The sequence below is a fragment of the Pezoporus occidentalis genome, unplaced genomic scaffold (genome assembly GCF_034315485.1).
Source record: "Pezoporus occidentalis ecotype Australia unplaced genomic scaffold, CSIRO_AGI_Poc_V1 ctg68, whole genome shotgun sequence".
In the NCBI taxonomy this organism is placed as follows: Eukaryota; Metazoa; Chordata; class Aves; order Psittaciformes; family Psittacidae; genus Pezoporus; species Pezoporus occidentalis.
The window spans coordinates 4199894-4224750 of record NW_026916030.1 but is presented as its reverse complement, the minus strand read 5'-3'; the positions used below and the strand labels follow the sequence as shown (position 1 = coordinate 4224750).

At 40.5% G+C, this 24857-nt stretch overlaps 1 protein-coding gene and 1 long non-coding RNA gene across 10 annotated transcripts in view; one reads left to right on the top strand and one right to left on the bottom strand.

The window, feature by feature from the left end:
* The window catches only part of GARNL3 (GTPase activating Rap/RanGAP domain like 3), a 38909-nt gene that overhangs the window by 5175 nt on the left and 8877 nt on the right, over nt 1–24857 (top strand). The window contains exons 1-21 of one of the 9 annotated variants that reach the window (XM_062641278.1): nt 785–919; nt 10232–10301; nt 11172–11246; nt 11332–11431; nt 11862–11962; nt 12723–12787; nt 13471–13534; nt 13792–13818; nt 14210–14285; nt 14421–14519; nt 15013–15116; nt 15765–15873; nt 16662–16707; nt 18107–18213; nt 19043–19164; nt 19934–20038; nt 21348–21422; nt 22338–22449; nt 23167–23265; nt 23928–24044; nt 24643–24815. In XM_062641278.1, coding sequence (XP_062497262.1) covers nt 846–919; nt 10232–10301; nt 11172–11246; nt 11332–11431; nt 11862–11962; nt 12723–12787; nt 13471–13534; nt 13792–13818; nt 14210–14285; nt 14421–14519; nt 15013–15116; nt 15765–15873; nt 16662–16707; nt 18107–18213; nt 19043–19164; nt 19934–20038; nt 21348–21422; nt 22338–22449; nt 23167–23265; nt 23928–24044; nt 24643–24815 — 1920 coding nt within the window. In that variant the 5' untranslated portion in view covers nt 785–845. Of the gene's footprint in view, nt 1–784; nt 920–958; nt 1232–6642; nt 6841–10231; nt 10302–11171; nt 11247–11331; nt 12788–13470; nt 13535–13791; nt 13819–14209; nt 14286–14420; nt 14520–15012; nt 15117–15764; nt 15874–16661; nt 16708–18106; nt 18214–19042; nt 19165–19933; nt 20039–21347; nt 21423–22337; nt 22450–23166; nt 23266–23927; nt 24045–24642; nt 24816–24857 lie in introns of those variants that run through there. The other 8 variants (XM_062641280.1, XM_062641276.1, XM_062641275.1 and 5 more) reach the window with 8 other exon arrangements.
* Nucleotides 8517–21490, bottom strand: LOC134175388 (uncharacterized). Its single transcript, XR_009968992.1, has 2 exons — nt 20302–21490; nt 8517–11081 (listed from the first exon to the last, which is right to left on the bottom strand). It is a non-coding gene; the product is annotated as an uncharacterized LOC134175388 (long non-coding RNA).

The window sequence follows — 24857 nt, the reverse complement described above, 5'->3', positions numbered from 1 at the left end:
ATCCCCCAACCTTTAAAGTGGTCAAACGCAAAGGATGCAAAAGCTTGAGCCACTGTGATGCTTTCTGGGACAGAGGCAGAATATTTCTGCCTGGGTCGAGTGGGAAAAGGGCAAAGAAAGGTGCGTCCTATACGCCCAGCAAGGAGTTACTGTCCTGGGATGGTACAAACCGGGCTGGGAGCGCGGCCGTTGCTCAGAACACGATCGTTGCGGTGGTGCTGCCGCCCGGTGACAAGTAGTCGGTGCCGCAGCCCATCCTCTCACTTTCCACAGGCGGAAGGGGTGCCAGGGGGACCATCTGTCACTGTGCTACTCAGCGCACTGTCACCAGACGCGTGCCTCTCAACCATACAGAGCCAGTAGACTACCCACCAACGCCAGCTCCCCAGCCTTGTCACCCCCAAGTCCATTTATGCTTTTGAACCAAGTGGAACCGTAGTCTTTATAGTGAGCGCTGGCACATAAACTGCCACAGCACCCGGTATTTGCAGCCTAACCTTCGGCTGTGTCCAGCCAAGACACGATGAAAACACCGACTCTAAAACCTCCAGACCCTGGAGGGACTGAGCTACGGCGAAGCTGACCCTGGCTGGATCAAGGACAGCTAACACACAGTGCCGCGCCCTCCCAGCCGCCGGCGCCGCGTACCCGCGGGCTCTAGGACCCGGGTCTCAGCGGCCTGCGCCCTGGTCCGCTGCCGAGGGCCCCGCGGCTGCCGAGGCGCCGCCGCAGCGGAGGGGGCGAAGGGGCGGGAGCTCAGCCGCGCACCCCCGGCCCGGTGCGTCAGCGGGGGAGCGCCGAAACCGACGGCAGCGTTGGGGGTGCCGCGGCGGGAGCGCGTCCCGATGCCCTTCTCAGGGGCGCCGGACAGCTTCCCCGCCAGCTGCTGCTGGTGCCCGGCGCCTCTGGGAGTCCTCTGGTAACTACCCGGCTCGGCAGCGACCGAGAGGAGCGGGCGCTCGGCCGGCGGGGTGCCGCCGGGAGCCACCGGGAGCGCGGGCGGGCCGCGGGCGTGGCGGGGCCGGGCGGCCGCTCGCTGGGCTTCGGCGGGGCGGCGGGGTCGAAGCCGGCGGCCTGGCGGGGGCAGGTGAGGTGGACGTGCTGCTCCTGTGGCAGCGGCCTGCCCGACCTGATGGTGACCCTGCAGCATTACGAAACTGAGGAGAAGCCTTCAGGGATTTGCCTTGAATAAACCAGCAAACACGATCTCTGAGGAACTCCTCCGAATGAGGTCTGGGTGAAGCTCCAACCCTCGATAAAGCTGCGTTTCCTTTCATTGACACGTGTGTTCTATATGTTTTCAACTGCACTTATGTCTTTGCGTATACGTATGGGTTGGCACGTGCGTATCCTCAGTGACATAAGAAAGTCTTGCCCATTGGAAAAGAAATTCTGGTCCTTTGACTTAAAAATCGCTCAAATCTGTACCAAGAACTGCACAGCTGAATTGTTCTGTTGGGAAATTTGTAATTTTTAAGAAGTAAGGAGTTATGTTACTTTCTTAAAAATTGGTATTTTTTTCGTCATCAGCTGTTTTGATAAGCTGTTTTAATTACTGAGAACAATTGTTTTAATGGAAATGGCTCAACCAGTTACCTGCAGAAGTAGCTAGAGTTCAGTCAATCTTGTGACGTTCTCAGTGCATTTTAGAAGATAATTTCTTCTAGCGATGTAATATACCTTATTTTTTCCCTCCAGAAGAAACACAGTTTCATGGTCATGTGGGGCTTTTCCCACATGCATTAGCCTTCTTAAAAATACTCACTGAACTTTTATGCCCATGTTGGAGTTGCCCTTGGTTGTTGTTTTTTTCCTAACAGACAGTATTCTGGTTTGAGATTTATTTGCTTTACTGGATTTGATTTGGATTTTCACCCCTCTCTGCATCAGCTATGTCACTGCAAGAACTTTTCCCCGTTTCTAGTAAACCAGAACTGTCATTCATGTACCAGATTTTCCACTGAGGTTCTGCCTGTCTGCTTGGTGTCAAATGTGATGGTGACTACACTTAAGAGAATGCTATTGTAGTGCTTCTAGTTTCACTACAATTCCGTTGCTTTCCATCTGGCAGGCAAATCACCACATGCACCCATAATTTTAGTTGCGTAGTGCAAATGGGAGTTACGTTTGTGTGATATCTTGAGAGCACCATTCCACAGTAAATCCAACTAACCTACCTGCTTGGCTGGTTTGGAACTGCCTAGTTTCTGCTACTTGCAGGCAGGCAGAACAGGTTTACTTTCCCCAGAAAACTCCCTGCAGATGGCTGAAATTATGTTCTACTTTTACAACCCATTAAATGATCAGTGTGCTGCAGGCTAGTAAGAAGTAGCTGAGGGGCTGCTCTTTCTGGGGCTCTTGCCGTGCTAGTACTATAGGTTTTTCTGGAAATCTTTAAGCATAAACTATTTTCCTACTTTCTCTGTGCCAATCACTGTAATTTTGAAGGTCTTGGTCCATTTTTTTTTACCAAGTAAATATATATATTTAGCTAGTTTGAGAGCTTACGTGAAGTACATTGCCTCTCATTCTGTATGGTTGTTTTGCAAGCAGGCTGCACTTTGGCCTTGTGAAAGCATTCAGAGATGGCAGGTATGCTACACTGAGTGTAGAATCTCAAACTTGCCCAGGCAGTGGCCAACCTATGCCATATTGGTATCAAGAAATATATTGTTTTTTTTTTTCTTTTTGGGGAAGTAAGGAATTTGACATAGAATCAGCAATCATTAAAAATAAAGTTCAGGAGTTCTACTGTTTGTGTCTCTGCCAGCCTCTAACTGCAGAGACATGCTGTATCCTTCAACAGGGTACTAGAAACATGTCATTGCTAAAAGCTGCCCACAGGAATCCCAAATGTTAGCTAGACAGCATCCAAGCCAATGTATTTGCAGAATACCTCTTTAGATACTCTATTTTCTTACTTATTTGCTATGACCTTTCTAATTTTCATCTTTGTGTGCTACTTGTTTGAGAAAATGGGAAAATAATTGCAGGCAGCATGTTATAAAGGGAGGCAGCCCTTTGTGTAAAGAATTTTATGGGTTTTATTGTGTTCAAGATTTATTGCAGCATTGAAATTATATTGAATGCTACAGAAATGCCTTTTTTTTTCTTCCCCAAACATTTTAAAATCTCCAAAGTTCAAATTTCAATTTTTTGTGGCTATTTTCATGCAGAGGGTCTGTGCTTGCATTCCATCCTGTGTAGAATTTTAGCAGCTGTTAGACTTACACAGCCTAAGACCAGCCCAGAACTTTTTTGGTATTTCTATTTCAGGAGGTGTACTTAGAAATTGTCTGAGAAAAAGCTGTTTTTGCAATTGGGAGGATCTGTGCAGAATCAGGCTATTTCTTTGCTGTTTGAAAGAGTGGTTGTGTTTTAAAAGTTGGCATTCTCCAGGGTGGCAGAGGGGCACCACAGAACCAATACTTCAGTTTGAATGAGTGTGTGTATTCATAGTAACTGTTTTATACCTAGTACATGGAAGGGAGGAGGAATAGGGTAAATGAAAACTGCATTAAAGTGGAAATTAAGTAAGTGGAAGAACTAGGTTCTTCTGAAGGAACCAGAGAAATGAGACTGCATTTGTGGCAGTCTTGTAAAGCAATACAGATATTTAGAACGAAAGTAAGTTATGGTTCACTGCAGACTACTGAGTAGGCGTTATTATTGGTATTTCTTTCAATAAAGAGTTTTGTTTCTTTAGTCTGGAAGTTCCTTTGAAGTTATTTTACTGGGTTTGCATGCTTAGTCTGTTATGGTATTTCGTGATGCATAAGCAGTCAGCTTTGAGTTTATGGTGTGATGCATAAGCAGTCAGCTTTGAGTTTATGGTGTTACTAGCTGAAATGTAGTTTCAAGTGGCATAGGGTTGGATTTGTGTTTGGACAATGAAGTTATGATTATTTCTAGGTAGATAAAATATGGAATGCTACAGTTACCTGTATGAGGGAAAAGGCAGTATGCAAGAGAAATCGAGATATTACTCCAAGAATGCCCCTTGCATGGAATTCTCACTGTATTAGCTTTTCCTGAGAGGCTGCATATGCTGAGTGTATAGGTACAAGTTTTTGATTTGGACCTGAGGTGCCATCTGCCAAACTGAGCAGCTGTGGGCCACATAACTTGTAAGTGGTCCTGTATGTTGATGTGAGGTTCAGAGTAATAATATGCTGGGATAAAATAATGCATTTTATCACTATTCATGCTTGCACTTTGCTCAAATCAGTCTATCATGAAACTCACAGTCCAACTGTGAGTCCAGCTGTGAGTCCAGCAATTCCCTGGCTAACCAAAAAGTCTCTCCCTACCATTTTTTAAGACTTGTTTTACGACTTTTTAATTTTAACCCGAAGTTACTTAACTGAGCAGCTGCTAAGTGTTACACCTCAAACACCATGGCAGAATTGACAGCAAAGGGTGATGCTGTGGCATAGAATCATAGAGAAGGAGGAGTTAAGTAGCTAACAGAAGGTGCAGACTCACAGAATTGCTGTCAGAGGCTCCATTGTGAAACTATCCCAGGTGTCAGTATGTTGGAAACTGCTTATTGAATGGGTCTTAACTCTAATAAGCTTTAGGTTCTACATTGTCTGAATTCTTTAAGGTAAGGCTATTGTTTAACAGAATTCTTCAGCAGTACCTCACCAGCTGAACCCAGCTGGGATCAGCATTAATTCAAAGTTACTCTTTGGTAGCTTCTACTGCATAATAGGTGTCCTTTGCCCCCTTGTGTCACTCTTAATTGAACTGAATTGTCTTTTAACACTAGGGAAGCTTTTCATGAAATTCAAACCTCAAAGTAGAGTCTTTGTATATTACCTGAAGTTACTATTGTGTAATAATTGCTGTAAAGAAAGGAAAGATTATATACCAAATCACATCATGTAGTAACCCGTTACAGTTTACTACGTAGGTGGCTGCAGTACTTAGCAATACACAGTATCACAATGCAGTTCGTTACAAAACATAAAAGCAATTGAAATTACTGAAAAAATTTGTCTGAACAGCAGTCATCTAACATATGGTTGGGAAGTTGTTACTCTAGCAAAACATTACAGAATCATAGAATCCCAGACTGGTTTGTGTTGGAAGGAACCTTAAAGCTCATCCTGTTCCAACCCCCTGCCATGGGACACCTTCCACTAGAGTAGCTTGCTCCAAGCCCCTGTGTCCAACCTGGCCTTGAACACTGCCAGGGATGGGGCAGCCACAGCTTCTCTGTGCAACCTGTTCTAATGCCTCACCACCCTCACAGGAAGCTATTCACTGCTTCATCTTTAGCCATAGTAATTGACTGTAATACTGGTTTCAGCTCCTACTGAGAAGTTTTAAAGGCAGTCCTCACATAGTAAGAATACCTTTGGTGGCTGTGCCATGGTTTGATTCCCAATGCGGGGGTTCAAACCCTACTCCAGGGTTTGTGTCTCAGGGCAAGCATGAGCTATGTTTACTTTCTGAAAAGGTAGAAAACAGTAGTGTGTACCTGTGTAAAAGGAGAAGGCAGAGGGCAGAGCTTCACACGCTTGAAGGTGCTGCTGGTTTGTTCTGTGTTGAAGTCATACAGGTGGCAATGGTGTAGGGCTCAGTTGTGATGAAGCAGGCTGGTGCTGGCTCACAGGCCAAGGACCCTGCTCTGTGCTGCCTGGCATGTCTGCTTCATTAGATCAGGAATGCTGAGGTGAGGTCTTCTCTTACCCGGTGAGGCTTCACCCTCCTGGCCAGCTGCTGTTAAACATGGCAGACCCCATCAGTCTGTGAGGTGACTGTGACTGAACACAGCAGAGCCCATGAGGCTGTGAGGTGACTGCAGCTGAACATAGCAGAGCCCATGAGGCTGTGAAGTGACCGCAGCTGAACACAGCAGAGCCCATGAGGCTGTGAGGTGACCGCAGCTGAACATGGCAGACCCCATCAGTCTGTGAGGTGACTGTGACTGAACACAGCAGAGCCCATGAGGCTGTGAGGTGACTGCAGCTGAACATAGCAGAGCCCATGAGGTTGTGAGGTGACTGTGACTGAACACAGCAGAGCCCATGAGGCTGTGAGGTGACTGTGACTGAACACAGCAGAGCCCATGAGGCTGTGAAGTGACCGCAGCTGAACATAGCAGAGCCCATGAGGCTGTGAAGTGACCGCAGCTGAACACAGCAGAGTCCATGAGGCTGTGAGGTGACTGCAGCTGAACACAGCAGAGCCCATGAGGCTGTGAGGTGACTGCAGCTGAACCTAGCAGAGCCCATGAGGTTGTGAGGTGACTGTGACTGAACACAGCAGAGCCCATGAGGCTGTGAGGTGACTGCGACTGAACATAGCAGAGCCCATGAGGTTGCGAGGTGGCTGTGACTGAACACAGCAGAGTCCATGAGGCTGTGAGGTGACTGCAGCTGAACACAGCAGAGCCCATGAGGCTGTGAGGTGACTGCGACTGAACATGGCAGAGCCCCTCAGTCTGTGAGGTGATTGCGCTTCTAAAGCTTCTGGGCTGTGTGGGAGCAGGTTGAGAGTACATTCTATGAGCCTTTACTGACGCAGGAGTGTTAAGCCTCACTCCCAGCGCACAGCCCGCAGGCGGGCGGAGGGGTTCGCTCCCGGTACGGAGCTCCCGGGACTACAGCTCCCGGCGGGCGCTGCCGCGGCGGCGCATGAGTGGCTGACGGGCCGGGGCGGGTGCGCGGCGGCCGTGTGGCGGGATGTGCGCGCGGAGCTCCCGCCGCTGCTCCCGCGCGGGCCGAAGCCGCGTCTCCGTACGCTGGAGGGGTGAGGCCTGCGGCTGGGCGTCCGCATGGAGCTGAGCGGCGCAGAGGCGGCCTCCACACGGTTCCTCGGCTTCACTCAGCGGTAACCGGAGCGGTGGAGGGAGGTCGGGGCCCGAGCTCGGTTGCGGCGCGATGCGGTGCGGGCCCCCGCTGTCCATGGCGGAAAGGCGGCGCTGGGCCGGTGGCGCTGAGGTAGCGGAGCAGCGGGAGCCCCGGCTCCCCTCAGGGGCTGCCGCAGGTGGCGGGGGCGGGGCCAGACGGGCGCCCTCAGGGGCTTGTTCAGCGTTAGCGTTGCTGAAGGAAGGGGAACGGCGGTTGCCTCATGGCTCGTACCCGCCTCTGTCTCCTCCGTGACAGTCACACAATGGTTGAGGTCGGAAGGGACCTTAAAGCTCACCCAGCTCCAACCCCTGCCACGGGCAGGGACACCTTCCACTAGAGCAGCTTGCTCCAAGCCCCTGTGTCCAACCTGGCCTTGAACACTGCCAGGGATGGGGCAGCCACAGCTTCTCTGGGCACCCTGTGCCAGCGCCTCAGCACCCTCACAGGGAAGAGCTTCTAATAGGTAACCTAAATCTACCTTCTGTCAGCTTGAATCCATTTCCCCTTGTCCTGTTGCTACATGAATAAAGGTTTATCTGTATTAAAACACTTTGCAATATAAGTAAGTTACAAATTACTACACCAAACTAATATGAGCCACTGGTAAACGTAAGTATTTCAGTGCTGGTAGTTCCTATTAATACAACGAAAACTGGTTTAAAACTGGCATAACTGGACCAACAGTGTTTTCTGATGTAAGTCAGGTTGGGACTGAGGAATGATGTAATCCAGTGAAGAAAATAAGAAAAGTCAGTATTAATCACACCATATTTCTTTAAATTAAATGATGTGATATGTCAGAGAACTGTTGGTGGTAACAGAAGAGCCAAAGAGGTGTGCAGGCTAGAATTCATTGGGGAATATGGGCACTAATGCAAATAGCCTGATAATGTAAATCATACCTATGCATAAAGAGATGCTAAGATGCTTAACTTTCATGAGTTAGTGTAGCATTTGTGTTGGTGTGTGGTTTTGCTGTAAGTGCTTGATGTGAAGCAGATGACAGTATGACATGAAGCAGAAGTGTGACATGAAGTAGTTAGGTTGAGAAGAAGCAGAGGTGCGCTATTTGGTATAATTCCAATTTTTAAAAGGACTGCTGTTGTATTTGAAAGTTTGGTATGTTTTAGGTACTTTGAATTGGGACACAAATGGATAAGAACATTAGTATTAAACCGCTGTTGTTTTAATGAACATCTTCCTGCTTTTTAAACAGCGAGAGCAGTGTTGGAAAAATACTAATGGCTGTCATGTCATGTTCTCCTTTAATTCAGTAGCCCATATTATGTTACATTATTGTATTCATATTTTGTACACCTATATCTGTTTCTTAGTTATACAATGTTTGGATTTGAGTATTCTCCAGATTTTATTTTGTAACGCTTTTTGTTAGCTACTGATTTTGTTATCCCTGCAGCATTAGTATGCTCAGATCTCAGTATGCTTTTCCTTATGGAGTTTGACTTTCAGCTAAAATGTCACCAAATTAAGGTACAGGACTTAGTTTGTGTTTATGCAGTAGTTTAAAATGCCTTTGGAACAACCTGGGTTTACCATGCAGGTGTTTCATAAGATGGCATTTTCCTCTGTTTTCATGCATTTTGAGGTTTTTCCTCAAACCAAAAGCAGTTCAGTTTTATAAACTTCATCTTGCTGCTTCTGCTTTGTGAAGCCATCACATGACTGATTAATGTCTCTCAAAGTTATCCAGGCAGAGATGGTTCTGTTCAAAACACAGCAGGCCAGATGCTCTTTGTGGTGACTTTCTAACTTGTTTTATGTTTGTGTGTGGAGCTGTCCAGATACAGACACACGCAACAGTGACCTGGCTTTCCCAAGGCCTGAGGAGATTTGTTGTGCTAGTGACTGTTGTTGGATTATTAAATTTTGATATTTTTCTTTTTCTTTCACACTCCTTAAATTGTCATCTTACATCCATTTCTTCATTTGATCAAAGGCTGAATTTCAGACATCATCAGCAATATCTCTCTTGACTGCTGTTTCCATAGCATTCTGCCACCAGTACTGAGGGTGACAAGTGTTCATTGATTGGAATTGCTTAAACAGTGGTTTCTAAGGTAACTAGCACACCTACCCATAAAAAGGAATTGTGTAGAACAAAAGTAGCACATAGAAAAAAAGCTGGCACTACCACGATTACTTGATTTTCCTGTAAGAGTTAAAAAAGAATAGAAAACCTACAGTGTCACAGCTGTGCAACACCGTGGCATGATTACATGGTAATGTTCACTCAAGGGCCCAGCAGCAGTAGTGGCTGGTGTATAGAAGTACTGGACATGAAGTCCTTGTGGTGTGATCACTTAAGATTTGAACCTGCTTCTGGATGCTCAGACTTCCTGACTTCAGAATAGCTTCTTCCACTGGTCTCTGTTAAGGTTGTTTTATCCAATTGATAAGGCTCTGAAGATCCTCAGTGTCACAAACGTGATGCAGATGCCACAAACTTTGCAAATTCCGTCTTTGGGGCATGTTGTTTTTCAGGGAGCAACCTGAAGTAGCCTTACTCATGGGAACTGCCTGGCCATTTTTAATTTATATATCTCTAAGTTTTTAATCCTGTTTCTCTTCTCATTTTGTTTCTGTTAAATTGTTTCTGTTAAATTTGCATCTGAATCTTTATTCAGCTTGTAGTTGTAACACATATATGCCCATTGCAAAGGCAGGAGGCTTAGTGTTTATAGTTAGAGGAGGTGTTTGCTATCCGTTTTGACCTCATGAAGTGATGTCCTTAATGTCATGTGAAGGTATGAGATTATATGTGATAATGCATGTAGATTTTGAACTTCATATGGTAGGATTACTTTTACTTGCTGACAATTTTATCTTTGTTAAGTTTGGTGGGGGAAACCTATGAAATGCTTTCCTTATGTTTTTGAATTAAAGTAGTTGTGTAGTTTATCTTTGTGTGTAGTCCAAAAAAAAGACTCGGAAAAGAAAACAGTAGCAAAGTACTAAGCATGGGGTTATTGAGCATAGTGCAGTTGTCCTGTTTGAGGCATTAAGTTTATTATTGGTTCTGCTTCCCTTAGATTAAATGCAGATTTCAAATGTGGTTATAAGCCACCATCTGCTTTGGAACTCTAATCAAATTATGACTAAATATTGAATTTAATCTTGGCTTTTTCCTCCAGTCAGGACAGACATTTCTTTTCTTCTGGGGATAATATGAAAGCCAGACTGCAATGGCTGCTGGAGGTTGTGCACATTGTAAGGAGTGTTCCCTGCAGTAATGAGTTTATGCACTGCAAACCTTGTTCTGCAGGAATGATATTTGTTAATGGCAGGGTATAGCGTTGCAGGAGATGGAAGGCAAGTTGCTTGTGTACACTTATGAAGTGTTTCTATTCCAGCTCTGTCTCTGAAGATCTGGGTTGCAGACGTGGAGAGTTTAGCAGAAAGCATTACGGATCTGTGGAGCTTGTAAGTTTATACAGCTTGTCCTTTGATTTTAGCAGCTTATAATGCAGAGCTCAGATCCTTTTCATTTCCAGGTAAAAAACTGGATCTAGTTCAGAAAAATGTGCTTTCTAAGCTGGACTTGAAAGTTAGAGGGTAATAAAAGGAAGCTTCAGTATAGATATATTGACCTGCGCTAGGAAATCTTTTTACTACCTTGTTCATGAATATTTCATCATAATGGGACAGGAAGCATATAAATATTGTGCTTACCTCCATTTGAGCGTTTTTCCTCTTATGAGCTGAAGATGGCAAAATATTAGGATAGTATTTTATGAAGTACTTGCAGTTACATGGTTAAAAACTGTGTGCATGCTTGTGCGTGTACTTATGTATATATGTGATTTTATGTGTATGTGCCTTAGAACAGTGGGAGAAGGTTTAAAATTAAAAAGAAGTAGTTAGAATAAGGATATGGAGAGCTGTTCCCTAGAATCTATCACTTATTCTATATTTTCTTCAAATTTTAAGATTAAGTTGGCCCTTCATTTTTTTAGTATCTAAATTCCTCCTCTACTGTGAAAGTAGCAGTATATCAGCAGTTAAAATAATGTCGCTCTAATGAAGCTAGACAAGGCTCTAATGAAAATACATAAACTTACTGTAGGAAAACAGAACTGGGGAGAGGTAAAGAAGCTACACTCCAGCTGTCTTACCTGATTATTGTTATAATTGAGTCATGCCAAATCTGTAGTCAAATTGGTAATAGCGGTGCTGATCCCTTCTGTGGGTAGTCATCTGGTGCTTGGGAGAAGAAGAAACTGTGGTAAGCTTTGACTGCTGATCATATGGCTATTTTTGGAACTAGAACCTCTATCTTAAACTCTCTTATAGCTTATATCTAGCGATGCTGATGGAGCCATTCAAAGAGCTGGACGGTTCCGTGTGGAAAATGGCTCCTCTGGTGAGGTAAGTGGTTAAAGATACTTACAGAAAGCTAAAAAAATGGTTCAGCTTCAGCATTTGATCTAACATTCTCCCAATTCTATTTCAGAATACAGACTACACTCCTGGCACATGGCACAGAACGGACGTGCATTTGGAAAACCCAGAATATCATACAAGATGGTATTTCAAATATTTTTTAGGGAAAGGTAATTATTTTTTCGTGAATTTACTGAAGTTTTGATCAATGAAAATGCAATGTAGCTTTTAATTGCTATTACTGGGGAAAAAAAGTATATTATTAAATTGGTATCCATTTTCCATGCTGTACAGAAAACAATTTCTTGTTTCACGTATTTTTACCATGAAGATAGAGGGTTTCTGGAAGGGGCAGAATCCCTGTTACCAAAAAGGGATGTTTTGAAACCATTGGCCTTTAAGGCTGTACATATCTCTTGGGGTTTTTATACATCTCTCTATAAATACATAGTTATTTTGGTAGATGAGTACATATTTTTATATCTGAATACATATATTTACACATCTGTACACATCTGTGTGTGCGAGGGGGTGTGTGTGTCTTCTTTATGGTTGATAATGCTTCTTGATTTTCCCTAACAGTTCATCAAAATTACGTAGGTACAGATGCAGAGAAGAACCCTTTCTTTCTGTCTGTTGTACTGTCTGACCAAAATAATCAGCGTGTTCCTCAATACCATGCAATACTTTGGAGAAAAACTGTGAGAAACCAATATTTAACTGTTGCTCTGGCTTTATATTGGTTTGCTTGTTTGTTTTGGATACATTTATCATGCACTTTCTGCTTTATTCAGAATTTCAGTATTTATTACATATTTTTCATTTATATGAAAAATTCTACCATAGTAGATAAAACTAAACTAGTTTTGTAGATAGCATTATACTAAAATTTCTGACAGAAATCTGCAATGTCAGATATCTTTTAATTGTTCTTACCTTTGACTCTGTTATTTTTAGAAATGTTGCCTAACTTGTTCTTGGTTATGTCCTGTGATCAATTTAGGCAATAACTTTATACTGCTTTTAGGATTTTCTTATGCAATGTTAAGAAAGTAGGCAGGTGTGATACTGGATTCAGTAATACTGTTTAATTAAATATGTTTCCACTTAACATTCCATAAGAGCCCTTTATCCAAGCAATTGATTTTAAAATTATGCTGTATGCTGTATGCATGCATGGTTCATAGTTTGTAATGTTTTCTAGTTTCAGCAGGCCTTATACTTAGTTTTGACTACCTTGGCATGTGGATAAAAGTAACTTTGCACAGTCCATGGCTTTTTACATTCAGTTTGTGGCTTTTTGTTTGCTTGTTTTAACAAACTAGTAAGTAAAATGAGCACAGTTTTGGTGTTCTTTTTTTTTTTTTTTTTTTACTTAATTGTTTTATTAATATTCCTATTTAAATATACAGAACAAGTCAGTATGTCTTGTAGTAGCTCCTGGTTTTTTTTTCTTTATAGGGTACTCAGAAAATATGTCTCCCTTATAGTCCCACAAAAACATTATCAGTGAAATCTATATTAAGGTATGTATTTACAAATAAGTTACCAGTTAAGATATTTGTCTGTATGCCTTTTTCTGTAATTCAGAGCTTGTATTGTATAGTTTTCATGATAGATTTATAAAATCAGTAAAAATCCAGGCTTACAAATCTTAGTCATTAAGGCAGCAAAAAGTGGTTTTAAAGCCTGTTTTGGAATAGACAAAGTGACAAAACAGAAAAATACTTAGCACTCTTTTCAACGGACTGTTTTCAAGTTAATTGGAAATCAGGTACTAAGTGGAACTGCAGTGGTTGTGAGGATATACCTTTTAAAATTAAATAGGAATTAACAGACCTAAGGAACCAGAGATTTTGACTAGGGAGGTAGTGGTTATGTGACCCTAGCAGGAGGAAGCAAACAGGGGAAAAAAGGAATAAATATTTCTTCAGTTGATTTTTCTCCATGTAAGTCTTGCTATGGGTGTGTTACACACAGTGAAACCAAGAAAATTCCTTCTCATGGTCAGTGTGTATGGGCATGCTTGTAGTCTGTCCTGCCTCTTTTGTGGCAGAAGAGGATATAAAGTGAGCAAGCCTGACACCAGTACGTAAGAGGCTCTTCGAACAGTTCCTTTTGTAACCAGTTCTGACTGCAACCAGTGAGTGGTTTAATGCTGAAATGCATGCTTGCCCTTCTCTAAAGCAGTATTTCATTTGCATTTCAGTGCTATGAGTCTTGACAAATTTGAGAGGAGCCCAAGGGAAATCTTTCATCCTGAGATACAAAAGGTAGGAGGTAACTACTTTTTTTTTTGGTTGGTTCTTTTTCTTAATTATTTTCTGGAAAAAAAAGTCATTAACTGTAAATGCTACTGGTTTGTTTCAGTAGCAGGATAAAAAGGATGAGTAAGGTTACATGATATTATAAACTGTCTTTATCAGCTGAACTAGACACTTCAAAACAAAACTTAAGTATACAAGGATGTTACTTTTAAATCTGAGTTATCTTTAATACCAATGTGCTAAAGATACTGTTTTGTTTACAGGACTTACTGGTTCTTGAAGAGCAAGAGGTAAATACAAACTTAACCACTCATGGTTCAAGACCTATTCAACAAAAACAACTTTCTATTTAAACTATATGCACTGACATGCTTGTGACAACTTAGAAATCAACTGCTATTGCAGTAAAAAAATATAATAGTTCTTTGCAACATAAGATCAAAAATAATTTTAAGCTCCAACTTAATAGATCATAACTAAAACACCAACTTGGTATATCATAAAGTTCATAATCTATGATCAAAGATAAATGACTTGATTTCTGCTATGTCAGCATGAAGTTGGAATGAATTGTATATTCACATGTATACAACGGTATGTATATAAAAGTCCTTAGAGAAAACATGATTTTATATCTTTTGGTTTCCTATTTATCATACAATATTTGGTGTTATTTCTCAGGGATCTGTAAATTTTAAATTTGGAATCCTTTATGCTAAGGATGGGCAGCTTACAGATGATGAAATGTTCAGCAACGGTGAGCTTTCTTCTTTCACCTTTTTAGTAATTGTTCTATTAATCTGAATATTCCTGTATCTTGATTATTTTTTATAGCTGTTCTATTACGTGTGTGCTTTGTGTCTGTTGTAACGTTTCTCCCTTCCACATCTAGAAATGGGAAGTGAAAGCTTTCAAAGATTTTTGCATCTCTTGGGTGACACAGTTACTTTGAAAGGCTGGACAGGCTACAGAGGAGGACTGGACATTAAAAGTAAGAACTCGTCTGAAGCAAAAAAGTCGGGGGGGCTGCAGTATAAATGCTTTTGTTTATTGCATGTATATATTACAGAAATATGTGGATGCTAAATGCTTTGCTTCACTAGGAAAAAGTCAGGTTAGCTTAAATCACTGGTATGGAATGCAGTTGAAGAAAAGTATTTATAGGACCTGTATTTTCAAGGTGAATGGTTTCATTTTATATTGGAATGGGGTGAAGAATACCTGACATGTTACTTATTTCATGATAGTAAGGCATCATAGGTTAGGTGAAGGACATCATAGGTTTTATGTGCGTTTGTGAATGTGCAGATCAAGTTGCAAACTTGGGTTTGGACCCCTGCAGAACATGCAGTGTGAACATTTTCTAGAATGGATCAGAAAAAAAGACGACTAAAGAATGTTTGGTAGAAGGACCTGAAATATCTTTTGATCTTTAGAAAACTTAAAGTTCATATCCCTGCTGAGAATATTGTTTTCCCTTGCAGATGATACAACAGGAATCTTTTCCATCTATACGGTTTTTCAAGGGCATGAAATCATGTTCCATGTTTCAACCATGCTACCATATTCTAGAGAGAACAAACAGCAGGTATGTGGTTCTCTCTTTGTTTATTTCTTCTTCTTTTTTTTTTTTTTTAAATCACAAACTCCAAAACTTCAGAAGAAAATAAGGGAATTCTTGCCTATTAATACTTTAGAAATTTAAGCCTTAAGGCTTCTGCTATATTTTTTTCTTCAATATTATAACAATAATTATAATGCTGAAAATGTAATGATGTTTGTTAGAAGATAATGCATTGTATCAGCTTTATGACAGACAGGATCACAGCAAAAACCAGAAGCCAATCAGGACATTAATTATTTTTAAACCATAACTCAGCATCAGGGTGTTTCCTTTGTTTGAAGTGGTGGATTTGCTTATTTGAAATATGGGGTGTTCTGTGCCCCATTTGTGAATATTAAATATGGAAATTATGGAAAATATGTGTTTTGCTAATTTAATATGCAATAGCTGCTGGTTTAGCAGCTAGCGCTGCTATAATTTATACTGGCTTCAGACATAATTTTCATATCACAGTTATTCTGTTTGCAGTTTAGGAACATTGTTTGACCAATCTCTCATAGAACTGTTAAGGTATTTAGATATGTTTTTTAATTCATTATGTCTGTTTCTCCTCCCTACCCCTTTATTTTTTTATTTTTCCTTTTTTTCTTTTTTTTTTTTTTTCTTCTCCAGGTAGAAAGGAAGCGACACATTGGGAATGACATTGTCACTATCGTCTTTCAGGAAGGGGAAGAGTCTTCTCCAGCATTCAAGCCATCCATGATTCGCTCTCATTTTACACGTATCTTTTTCCTTACGTTTTCTAGTGACTTACTTATTTACTTATGAGATTTGTATTACTTTTAATTCTACCCAAAGTACCTCCTGCATGCTGGTTATGGGAGTGAAAGCTGTTTTAGAAAGACAGTTGCATTCTTGCATTCTTTATCTTCAGCTGCTTGAGTAGGCGTCTCTGAGTCTGCCTCAGGACTATATGGTATTGTTAGGTAATTTTAAGTAATCCACAACTGGTCAGTGGAGTCCTGAATTACCCAGGTAAAGGCATCCAGCACCAATTTAGATATACCGGCATATCTGACATGCCTATACAGGTCTGGCAGAGATGACACAGGGCCTACAAGAGATCTGTGTCCCTTTTGGAATAGCAACTGGAGACTAGGCAATATACTCTTAAGCATCCTAAATTGCACTGGATGCTTACATTGAAATAACTGATTCCCATTATAAGTCTGTTTTATTGTGCAGTCCCTTATAGTGCTGATCACAGCTGCTGGCAAAGGTCTCTTCATTCTGTCTAGAACAAACCCATACAGCCAATGAAGTTAATTCAGACTTATGTTTTCTTTGACACAGTTCATGAGGACTGAAAACTTACAGGCTGTGTTATAATTTTGTATGGGACCTCCTTTATAAACAGTAGAATGTGTATAGTCTAGAATATTTTATATATTTACATCGATTAATATAATTTGCCTTTATTAAATCTGTAATCTGCTGCAGGAAAAAAAAGCTGTATTAAAATACATGTGAGTTATTAGTACTGGATTAACTTCCTTAACTGCATGGCAGATATTTTTGCCTTAGTGAGATACAATAAGCAGAATGATAGTTACAGGTAGGTGCTGATTATAAACCACAACAGTAACAAATAACTTCACACTGAATTTCTAGTGGTTTAGAGATAAAGGAAAAATATTTTGTATTGTCTTTATGCCAAAGGAAGCTAAATGAACTTCAGAAATTAAAGGGCAATATGGACCTGGATGCGGGTGCATGTAAACTGGCTCTGAATAGATGCTTGTTTCCATCAGAAAAATGAAATTCTGAAACAGGCATAAGCTAAGGGTCAAACCAAAACTGCTTTTTAGATGAAATGTAACAAAATGATGGAAGATATGCCTGGAATATTCTGACCTGGTGAGGTCAGTGACACAGTGAACTACATGTGTGATGTGATAATTAGATGTGATGTGATAGCCATGGACTGCAGATCCTTTTACAGGTCTGGGTTTGGTTGTAGGTAAGCAAACCAGTTAATTTTTAGGATCTTCATAGAGTACTAGTACAGTTGGACACCACATACTTAAAACCTACTGGAATTTTGCTGGTAGACAATGTGGTGTTCATCTGTTTTTCAGTTAGCCTTGGGACCCTCACTCTTGGAGGCACATGCCATCCAGGTCTGAGTCTGTTAGGTCTCATCAGAATCTAAAAAGCAAGTATTTCTGCAGCCTTGTGCCTAGGCTTTAATGAGCAAAGTGGCTTTAACCAGATAAGATCATAGTCAGTAGATGGGCTGTCCATGGTAAACACACATTTTACACTGCTGTTTATTTGGGAAGAAAAGGAGTAGCAGTAAATAAGATAAATTTACCTCTCTTGCTGTGAATAACTGACTGCTTTTACTAGAGGAGTCCATCTTACTCCTTAGTTGCTTCATTCTGCCAGTCTTGACACATTTTCCCATAGTGCATACCACACAAGATCCATGCTGGATTCCTTATGGATCGAAAGAACTCAGCAGGTCCAGCTGGCATGGAAGTCATTCTGACTCTTTTCCTCAGTGAAAATGAATCTGCTATTCCCAAGATACATATTCAGCTGTAGTAAGGCATTATTATTCATAAAGAAACAAATACATCATGTACTTGCTGAGTGCACAGGTAGAAATCTATTAGGACAACATGTTTTGTAGGTGAAGAGCTGTTTTACAGCTTTTTTTGGAAAAGGACGAGATTTTGCTCGTGTCATTAAAAGCACTGTTCTACGGGTAGAACTGCAAAGTTCTGCTTTACTTGTTAGTAACAAACTCCGTATGAGTTTGTGTAAAGGAAGCAGAATTTTGCTCTACTGAATAATTCCAAGTGAATGATTTTTGTTGGACCCATGGGAGTTGTTACCTAAGACATACCCAGATAACAGTTTGCAGTTCTTCTATGTTGAACAGCATGTATAAAAAAAGGTGCATTTTGATTGTGACTTTCAATATAGATAAAGATTTGTTCTTTCAATAGGCTGAAAATATTTTCAGAAGAAAGTGTTCCTCTTTTTGGGCCTCCCCTTCCATCCCCACCTGTGTTTACAAATCACCAGGAATTCAGGGATTTTTTGTTAGTGAAATGTAAGTCAGTTTTTCTTTTGCTAAAAAAAAATGCTCTAAATGAATGATGCTTAAAAAGTACATACATTTTCCTAGTATGCTCTTGTTCTGTATACAGTTGTTTCCAAGTCTGTAGCATCAGTGGGATGTCAGTTCCACCAAACAGTTCCAGTCAGATTAACAAAACAAATTGATTTCTATGCAATTATGCTTCTCGGGCTGCTAGACAGAATCTGACTTTCTCATCTGCAGAATGTGCAGCCATATTTAGCTTTGCATTTTCTTAAAGGACTTGTAGATCTGAAGGCATTTGTAACGCTGTTTGATATTTAGGAATAGAAGCTGTTAGGTTGGCAGCCTTGGGAACCTGAAAGTATAAACTTTCCTGAATGCATGCTGCATAGGTGCCCTTCAGCACCTATAAAAACTTTTCACTTCTGTTATGATTCAGTTCTGTTATGATTCAGTTCCCATTTTCATTGACCCTGACTTGCCCTGCTAAATCAGCGAGAACAAAATCTTTTGGATCATGATGATTACAGTTAATGCTTAGCTGACAAGAACTTGACTAATAACTAATTTCTCAGATTTAAATTGGTTTAGTACCTAAATTGATCAGCAATTTGTGTTTTCTTTTTCCTTTGTTTTTTCTATTATTAGTTAAGTGGTTATTGTAGAATTCTCCTATTGCTATTTTTCCCTTTTAAACTTAAGGTGTCATTATTCACTAAAAAAAAAGGCAACTCTAAATTACTAAGGGTAGAACAGGTTTTTTTATGCAGAGGCAAACTAGAGTCAGTGGGAGTTGTCACCATTTAGGTAATGTATATTCTTTTCCATCATGTTTTAGTAATAAATGGGGAAAAAGCCACCTTGGAAACCCCAACATTTTCTCAGAAACGTCAGCGCACTCTGGACATGCTGATCCGCTCTTTATACCAAGACCTGATGCCTGATCTACACAAGGTAAATGTAAGTCGTTTCATCCCTCATATGTGCTTTCCTGTTCTCACTAGTAAAGGCAATGTTCTATTGCTTTAAAAGACTGTAATCCTAATGAGCACTGGATTTCATACACTGGACTAAATGCCAGTTGTCATATAACTTGTTTTACAGTTACATGGAAGTTGTCAGACAGTCATTTCAAGATAGGACTTTTCATGCATTTTTGTTTATCCAGATGTGAGGAGAAGCATAACAATGTCATACTTTGTGTAAGCTTGCCTGCAGCAGGCAGGAAATTTAGGCTCTGCAAATACATACATCAGTCTTGTCACCAAAAAAACTGCCCTTACTCATCCCGTTGTGTGTAAATTTGAATCATTTTTACCCTCGGGTAACAATGAGATAACTTCATTTTAGATGATGAAGACATTATTAAGGTGATTCTTAAATACTTAAAAGAAGTTTAGTACTTCTGAAATTAGCAAGGTGCTATCTTTTTTTCCCCCACTGTTTATTTTTCCTAGCTAAATAGATCTGCTTGAACTTTTCTGTCCCTATCTTCATGTCCGAGGTCTTTCTTATGATTACACAGAATGTGACAAACTATGACAAATTGGAAAGTAAAGCAGTCATGGATTGAAAGAACTGCACTATCTGTTCTCTGAAAAGCTCTACAGTTAGATTCATCTCATTACAGGAGAATATCCAGAAGAAGAAAATTTAAGTGATACCACACTAACTCAAACTAAAAGATTATGAAAACTTGTGGTTTAGTTAAAAATGTTTTCTGGTTTAGAACATGCTCAACAGAAGATCCTTCAGTGATGTGTTACCAGAGTCACCAAAATCAACACGGAAGAAAGAGGAAGCCCGGCAAGCAGAGTTTGTCCGACTTGGTCAGGTAGGATCAGTTTAGGAGCTATGCACCTATGTTTACAAAGGCTGCATCGCTGCTTTTGTTAGAATTTGGTTAGCTTGCATGGTTATGTCAGAATTTAATGCAGTTCTCTGTGGTTAGAAATAGTTTTGTAGTATTGTGTTATTTGTTTAAGCTACATTCAGGTAAATATGAATAGAAGTATTTATCTGTAACACCTGAGGTACACAACATGATTACAAATACTTACAAAATACATAAGCTAAAGAAAGTTTGAAAAATCATACCTTAGGATCAAACCTAAAAGGTCTTTCTGTATTTTGTGCAGCATATGCTTTCTGTCTCCAAGCAGCTCTGTCTTTTTCTGTGCTTTGGAGAAGCATAACGTTTCATGGATTTCCTCTATGTATTTTATTAAGGTTGAATTTCTTAGAAATTATTTGCTCTACTTCAGCCAGGAAGATGTTTCAACAGTCTATTTGCTAAGTCAGAGATTACCACACAGCTTTGAACATACCTGATGCTGGCTCCGGTCTTCCATGGGCTTACTGACATTTTGACTCAGTGAGGAGTAAAACTTCATCATGATTTAGTCTTGTTTAATCTGATGCTTCATTGCAGCAGAAAGAAAGACAGTGTCTACTCTCATCCGTTTCCCTGTCCTTTCCTGCTTGTCTCTTCTTGATCCTGGACTGATGACATGATTCTGCTGCTTATCTTAAGGGTACTCAGGATTTAACAGAGCAGGAAACCAAAACAGAATAAATGAAACAAAACAAACAAAAAACCCCCACACCATCACCAAAACCCAGGCCTCCTCCTTTCCCTCCCATTTTTGGAATCTGAGTTAGTAAGCTAAAGAGTGGAAGAATCTGACAAGTTCCAGATCCGGGTAATGGCCCCACATGGTTGAGAGCTGGTAAAAAAGAAATCTCAGTCTACTCTGTGCTTTGCTCACCCTTTCCCCAGCTGGTCACTCCTGGAAGATGTAGGAAAAAGAACTGAGTAACTGTAATGTTCGGATAAAAGTAACCAATAATTTATTCCCCAAGTTTACTAATTACTTTACAGAAGTTAAAGACAAAAAAAAAACACCAAACCAAACCCCAACCAATGTGTATTTTGGCTGAGAAGGTATCTAGCAGCCCTCTAGTATTTCATATAGACTTTGTTCAGGATATACAGAATTCTGTTTCTTCCCCAGTTACTTGAAATGTGACAAGAATTTCAAACTGAAGCTACTCTGTGGTCCCAAACTGTCCTTTCTTTATAGTATTTAGCTTGGGTATTGCTGACAGAAACTCAATTTAAATAAAACATCTGTTTGCATTAGGCACTGAAATTGAAAACCACTGTGAAAGGGGATGCGACAGCTAACTTGGCAACCACAAGCTTTTGTAAAAAGGAGGTGAGTGAACCTGTCTGTCTGAAGAGAGTTATGAAAAGATTAAACACTGTCAAGTATGGCACTGCATACCTGCATCTGTATATTTACTTTTGTAATTAGTGCTGTAGCATCAAAGATGGTATGTGTAGTGTCAAAGTGATTCTGCAGCCAGTACCAAATAAAGGATGAGCCTAGAGGCAGCAGCACTCCCCAAGTTAAAGCAAGTGTGGATATTGTTATATCTGAGAATACTTGATGAAAGTACCATTTTCCATATGCAGTCATCTTTTAGTTCAAATTCTGCATCAAATTTAAAACAAAATTCAGTCGTGTTTTTATTTCCTGTAGTCCCAGATTTTGTTCAAGGGCATTAGGGAGTCAGAAGTGCAAACCACGCTCTTCTGCATGCATCTTATATACAGAAGCTTCAGAAGCACTTCTAGAATCTCAGAGACTTCAGCTAATATTTAAATTGGGGGAGGAGGGGCTCTGTACTGGGAGGTAAGTACAGAGAACATGATGAAAGAACAGTCTGGCAGAAAGTTTCAACTGTACCATGTGCTAGTGACTAAACATCACAAACTGAGCCATAAAATATGAGCAAATTGCATATGCATGGTGGTACCTACTTTTTAAGTGTACAGTTTTTTGTTTAAGTAAAATACATACTGGGTATCAGCTGCATGTGTTGTAATTCCAGTGTTTCAGGAATGTGTCTTACATTTAACTAGTCTCCAGATGCGATAAGTACAGAAATTATTTCCTCTGTGAGAAAATTAAGTTTGATATTTCAAATTCAGAAAAGTAGACTGCTGTAAATACTTTTTGGCAGGATACATTTCTATGTTACTACTTGCCATTGTCCATCACATTTTGTGTCTGTATGATCTGTATTTCCTAGTGTACTTAATATGTATCCCTTGTGTTACTTCATAGCCTTGGGAATCTCAATCTTTCTGCAGTAATTTTCCTCATGAGGTTGTCTGTGCAGATTCTTGGGGCCAGTCCTTGCTGGTTTCTACAGATGCTGGCATCTTGTTAATAGATGGTTAGTAAATGATCCAGTGTTTATTGTGTCAATTTTTATGTATATATCTGTCCACTTTCTTGAAAATGTATGTTCATAAGCAGCGTTCAGATATTGGTAGGTCTTCGCCTACAGGGATAGTTCCCAATCCAAGTAAATTTATTGCACTTAAGTAACCTGGTTGCAAAAATTCTCACTGCACCAGAATCAAGCCATATTGAGCAGTCAGTGTTAATGCAGATTGCTGAATGCTTTGTTATTTCAGGTGCTGTTTTCTTGACCATCTGAAAAGACTCATGAAGTCACATCCAAGCTCAAGGAGTATTTAAATGGCTTGTCTGGCTTTCTTAGCCCTTGATAATAGTGAGCATGAAACCAAAGGCTTACGTGACAAAGAAAGCCTGCTTTTTCCATAGTGATGATATTGCTAGTTTGACCCCTTGTCTTCTGTGTGTCACATAAGGCCAGCAGTACCAAAAGAATGATGTCAGTTCTTGGTGATAATTCTCAAGCTTTCCAAAGGAAGGTCCCTTTTGGGCTTCAGTTGCATAATCTGATCCATACGATGATAAAACTCTCCCATGAGCAAGTGCTGGCTGATGCTATGGTATATGTATCAGCTTTTTCATTTAAAAAAAAACAACCCTGAGGCTTGTATTACAAGAAATAAACAAGTCAGAACCAGTGACTAGCAAATTTTAGCAGGTTTTTGAATACATGTATATGTTTCATTTTTAGATGGTCAGCCAGCAGTGCAAGTATTTGATAAAACTCTCCAAGTAAAGCAGATGCATGTGCTGGAAACTCTGGATCTTTTGGTTGCTCGAACAGACAAAGGTAGGGCAGGTGCCTGTTCTCTGATTCTGTTCTCATTTGAATGTGGCTAGTGCTGGCTATGTATGTCTCATGAGGCAGCTGTGTCAGATGCCTCATTTCGAATAGGGGAGCATATACAGCAACTGCTGTTATTTTCTGTCAGGCTGGGAGGGAGAATCCCTGAATGCTCATTCATACTTCCTTCAAGGCAAACCTGAAACAGGTCATGTGGTCTTTTGGTCTTCCTTCTGCCATTGTTGGAACTCGACACTCTTGGAAATCTCTTTGACTGAATTATGTTTATTCAGTTATGCAAACATGTTGGGGAAATGACTTAATGCTGTTGAAGAAGGCACCAATGCAGCAGGTATCAAAGATGCCACAAACTTCTTAGGGACTTTAGACTGACAAAAACTACCAATTGCTAGGCAGCAACCACAGCCATCCATTATAATCTGCACTTTCCAAGAGTTGGCAAAAAGCTGTAAGGCTTTCTGAGCAGGTATCTCATAATCCTACGTAATTGTTACAAAGGTTTAGGATTAGGACTCAGTTAACAGAAAACTCTCATGATACTCTCTGTAAAATCTGTTTGGGAGGTGCTGCTTCTCTTTGGAATTATTAATTTCAAACTACCATCATATTTTTTAACTTGCTGTGTCCTGTCTGTCTTCATCCTTCAGGCAAAGACTCTCGTCTCCTTGTCTTCAGGCTCAGTGCTGTCCAAAAGGATATAGAAACAAAGCAAATCATAAGAAGCAAATATGACTGCAGAGAAAATAAACTGGAGAGAACAAAAGGTAATTGTTTTCTCTTGTGTTAAAAACATCCACTGTGGTATGATGCTTGTAGTTGCCAGGGACTTATTAGCTCCTTGGAGGCAGTTGTAGGTGTTCACCTTTATATTTTTCTCTGGACAGTCAGTTCAAATTTCGTTAAGCTTAGATGTGAAAGTAAATCAGGTGTAGTCCAGCATGACAGTTTAGAACTGTATGAAAATACCATGGTACTTGGCAGTCACTGTTGATGAAAAACTCTATAGAGAAAAATAGATACGTTGCTTTCAGGATTGAGGAATAGGAGAAGAATTATGTGAGACTGAATACTTTAAGGTGGAAGAACACTGACAAATCTCCATCAAATAGTGCTTAGATTACTTGGATGTCATCTGTTATATTAGTAGACATAGCCATTTTCTAGTCTTCAGAAGCAAGCTGCTTTGGAAATCTGGAGCCTGCAGAATTTGCCTTTTGTCTTTTTCTAGAAGTTAATGTTATCCTCTTGGGAGGTTTTTAATTGTGTTTCTAATTCATATATCAGAGCCCTGTTGTACTAATCGTTATACAGATAAACAGACCCTGCCCCAAAGACTTCTGATCTAGCGCGTTATTTCCTCAGGCTGCCATTTGTATGCCATTAATACTCACCATGGGAGTGAACTGAGGATTGTCGTGGCTATTCGGAGCAAATTACTTCTCGTCACAAAGAAATACAATCCATGCAACAGTTTAACTAGCAGCTCTCTGCTGTTCTCATCTGAATCTCCAGTAGAGGAGTTCCAGTACATCCGGGTATGTGTGATCTAACCACTAATTACCTTAACAGACTGGGTA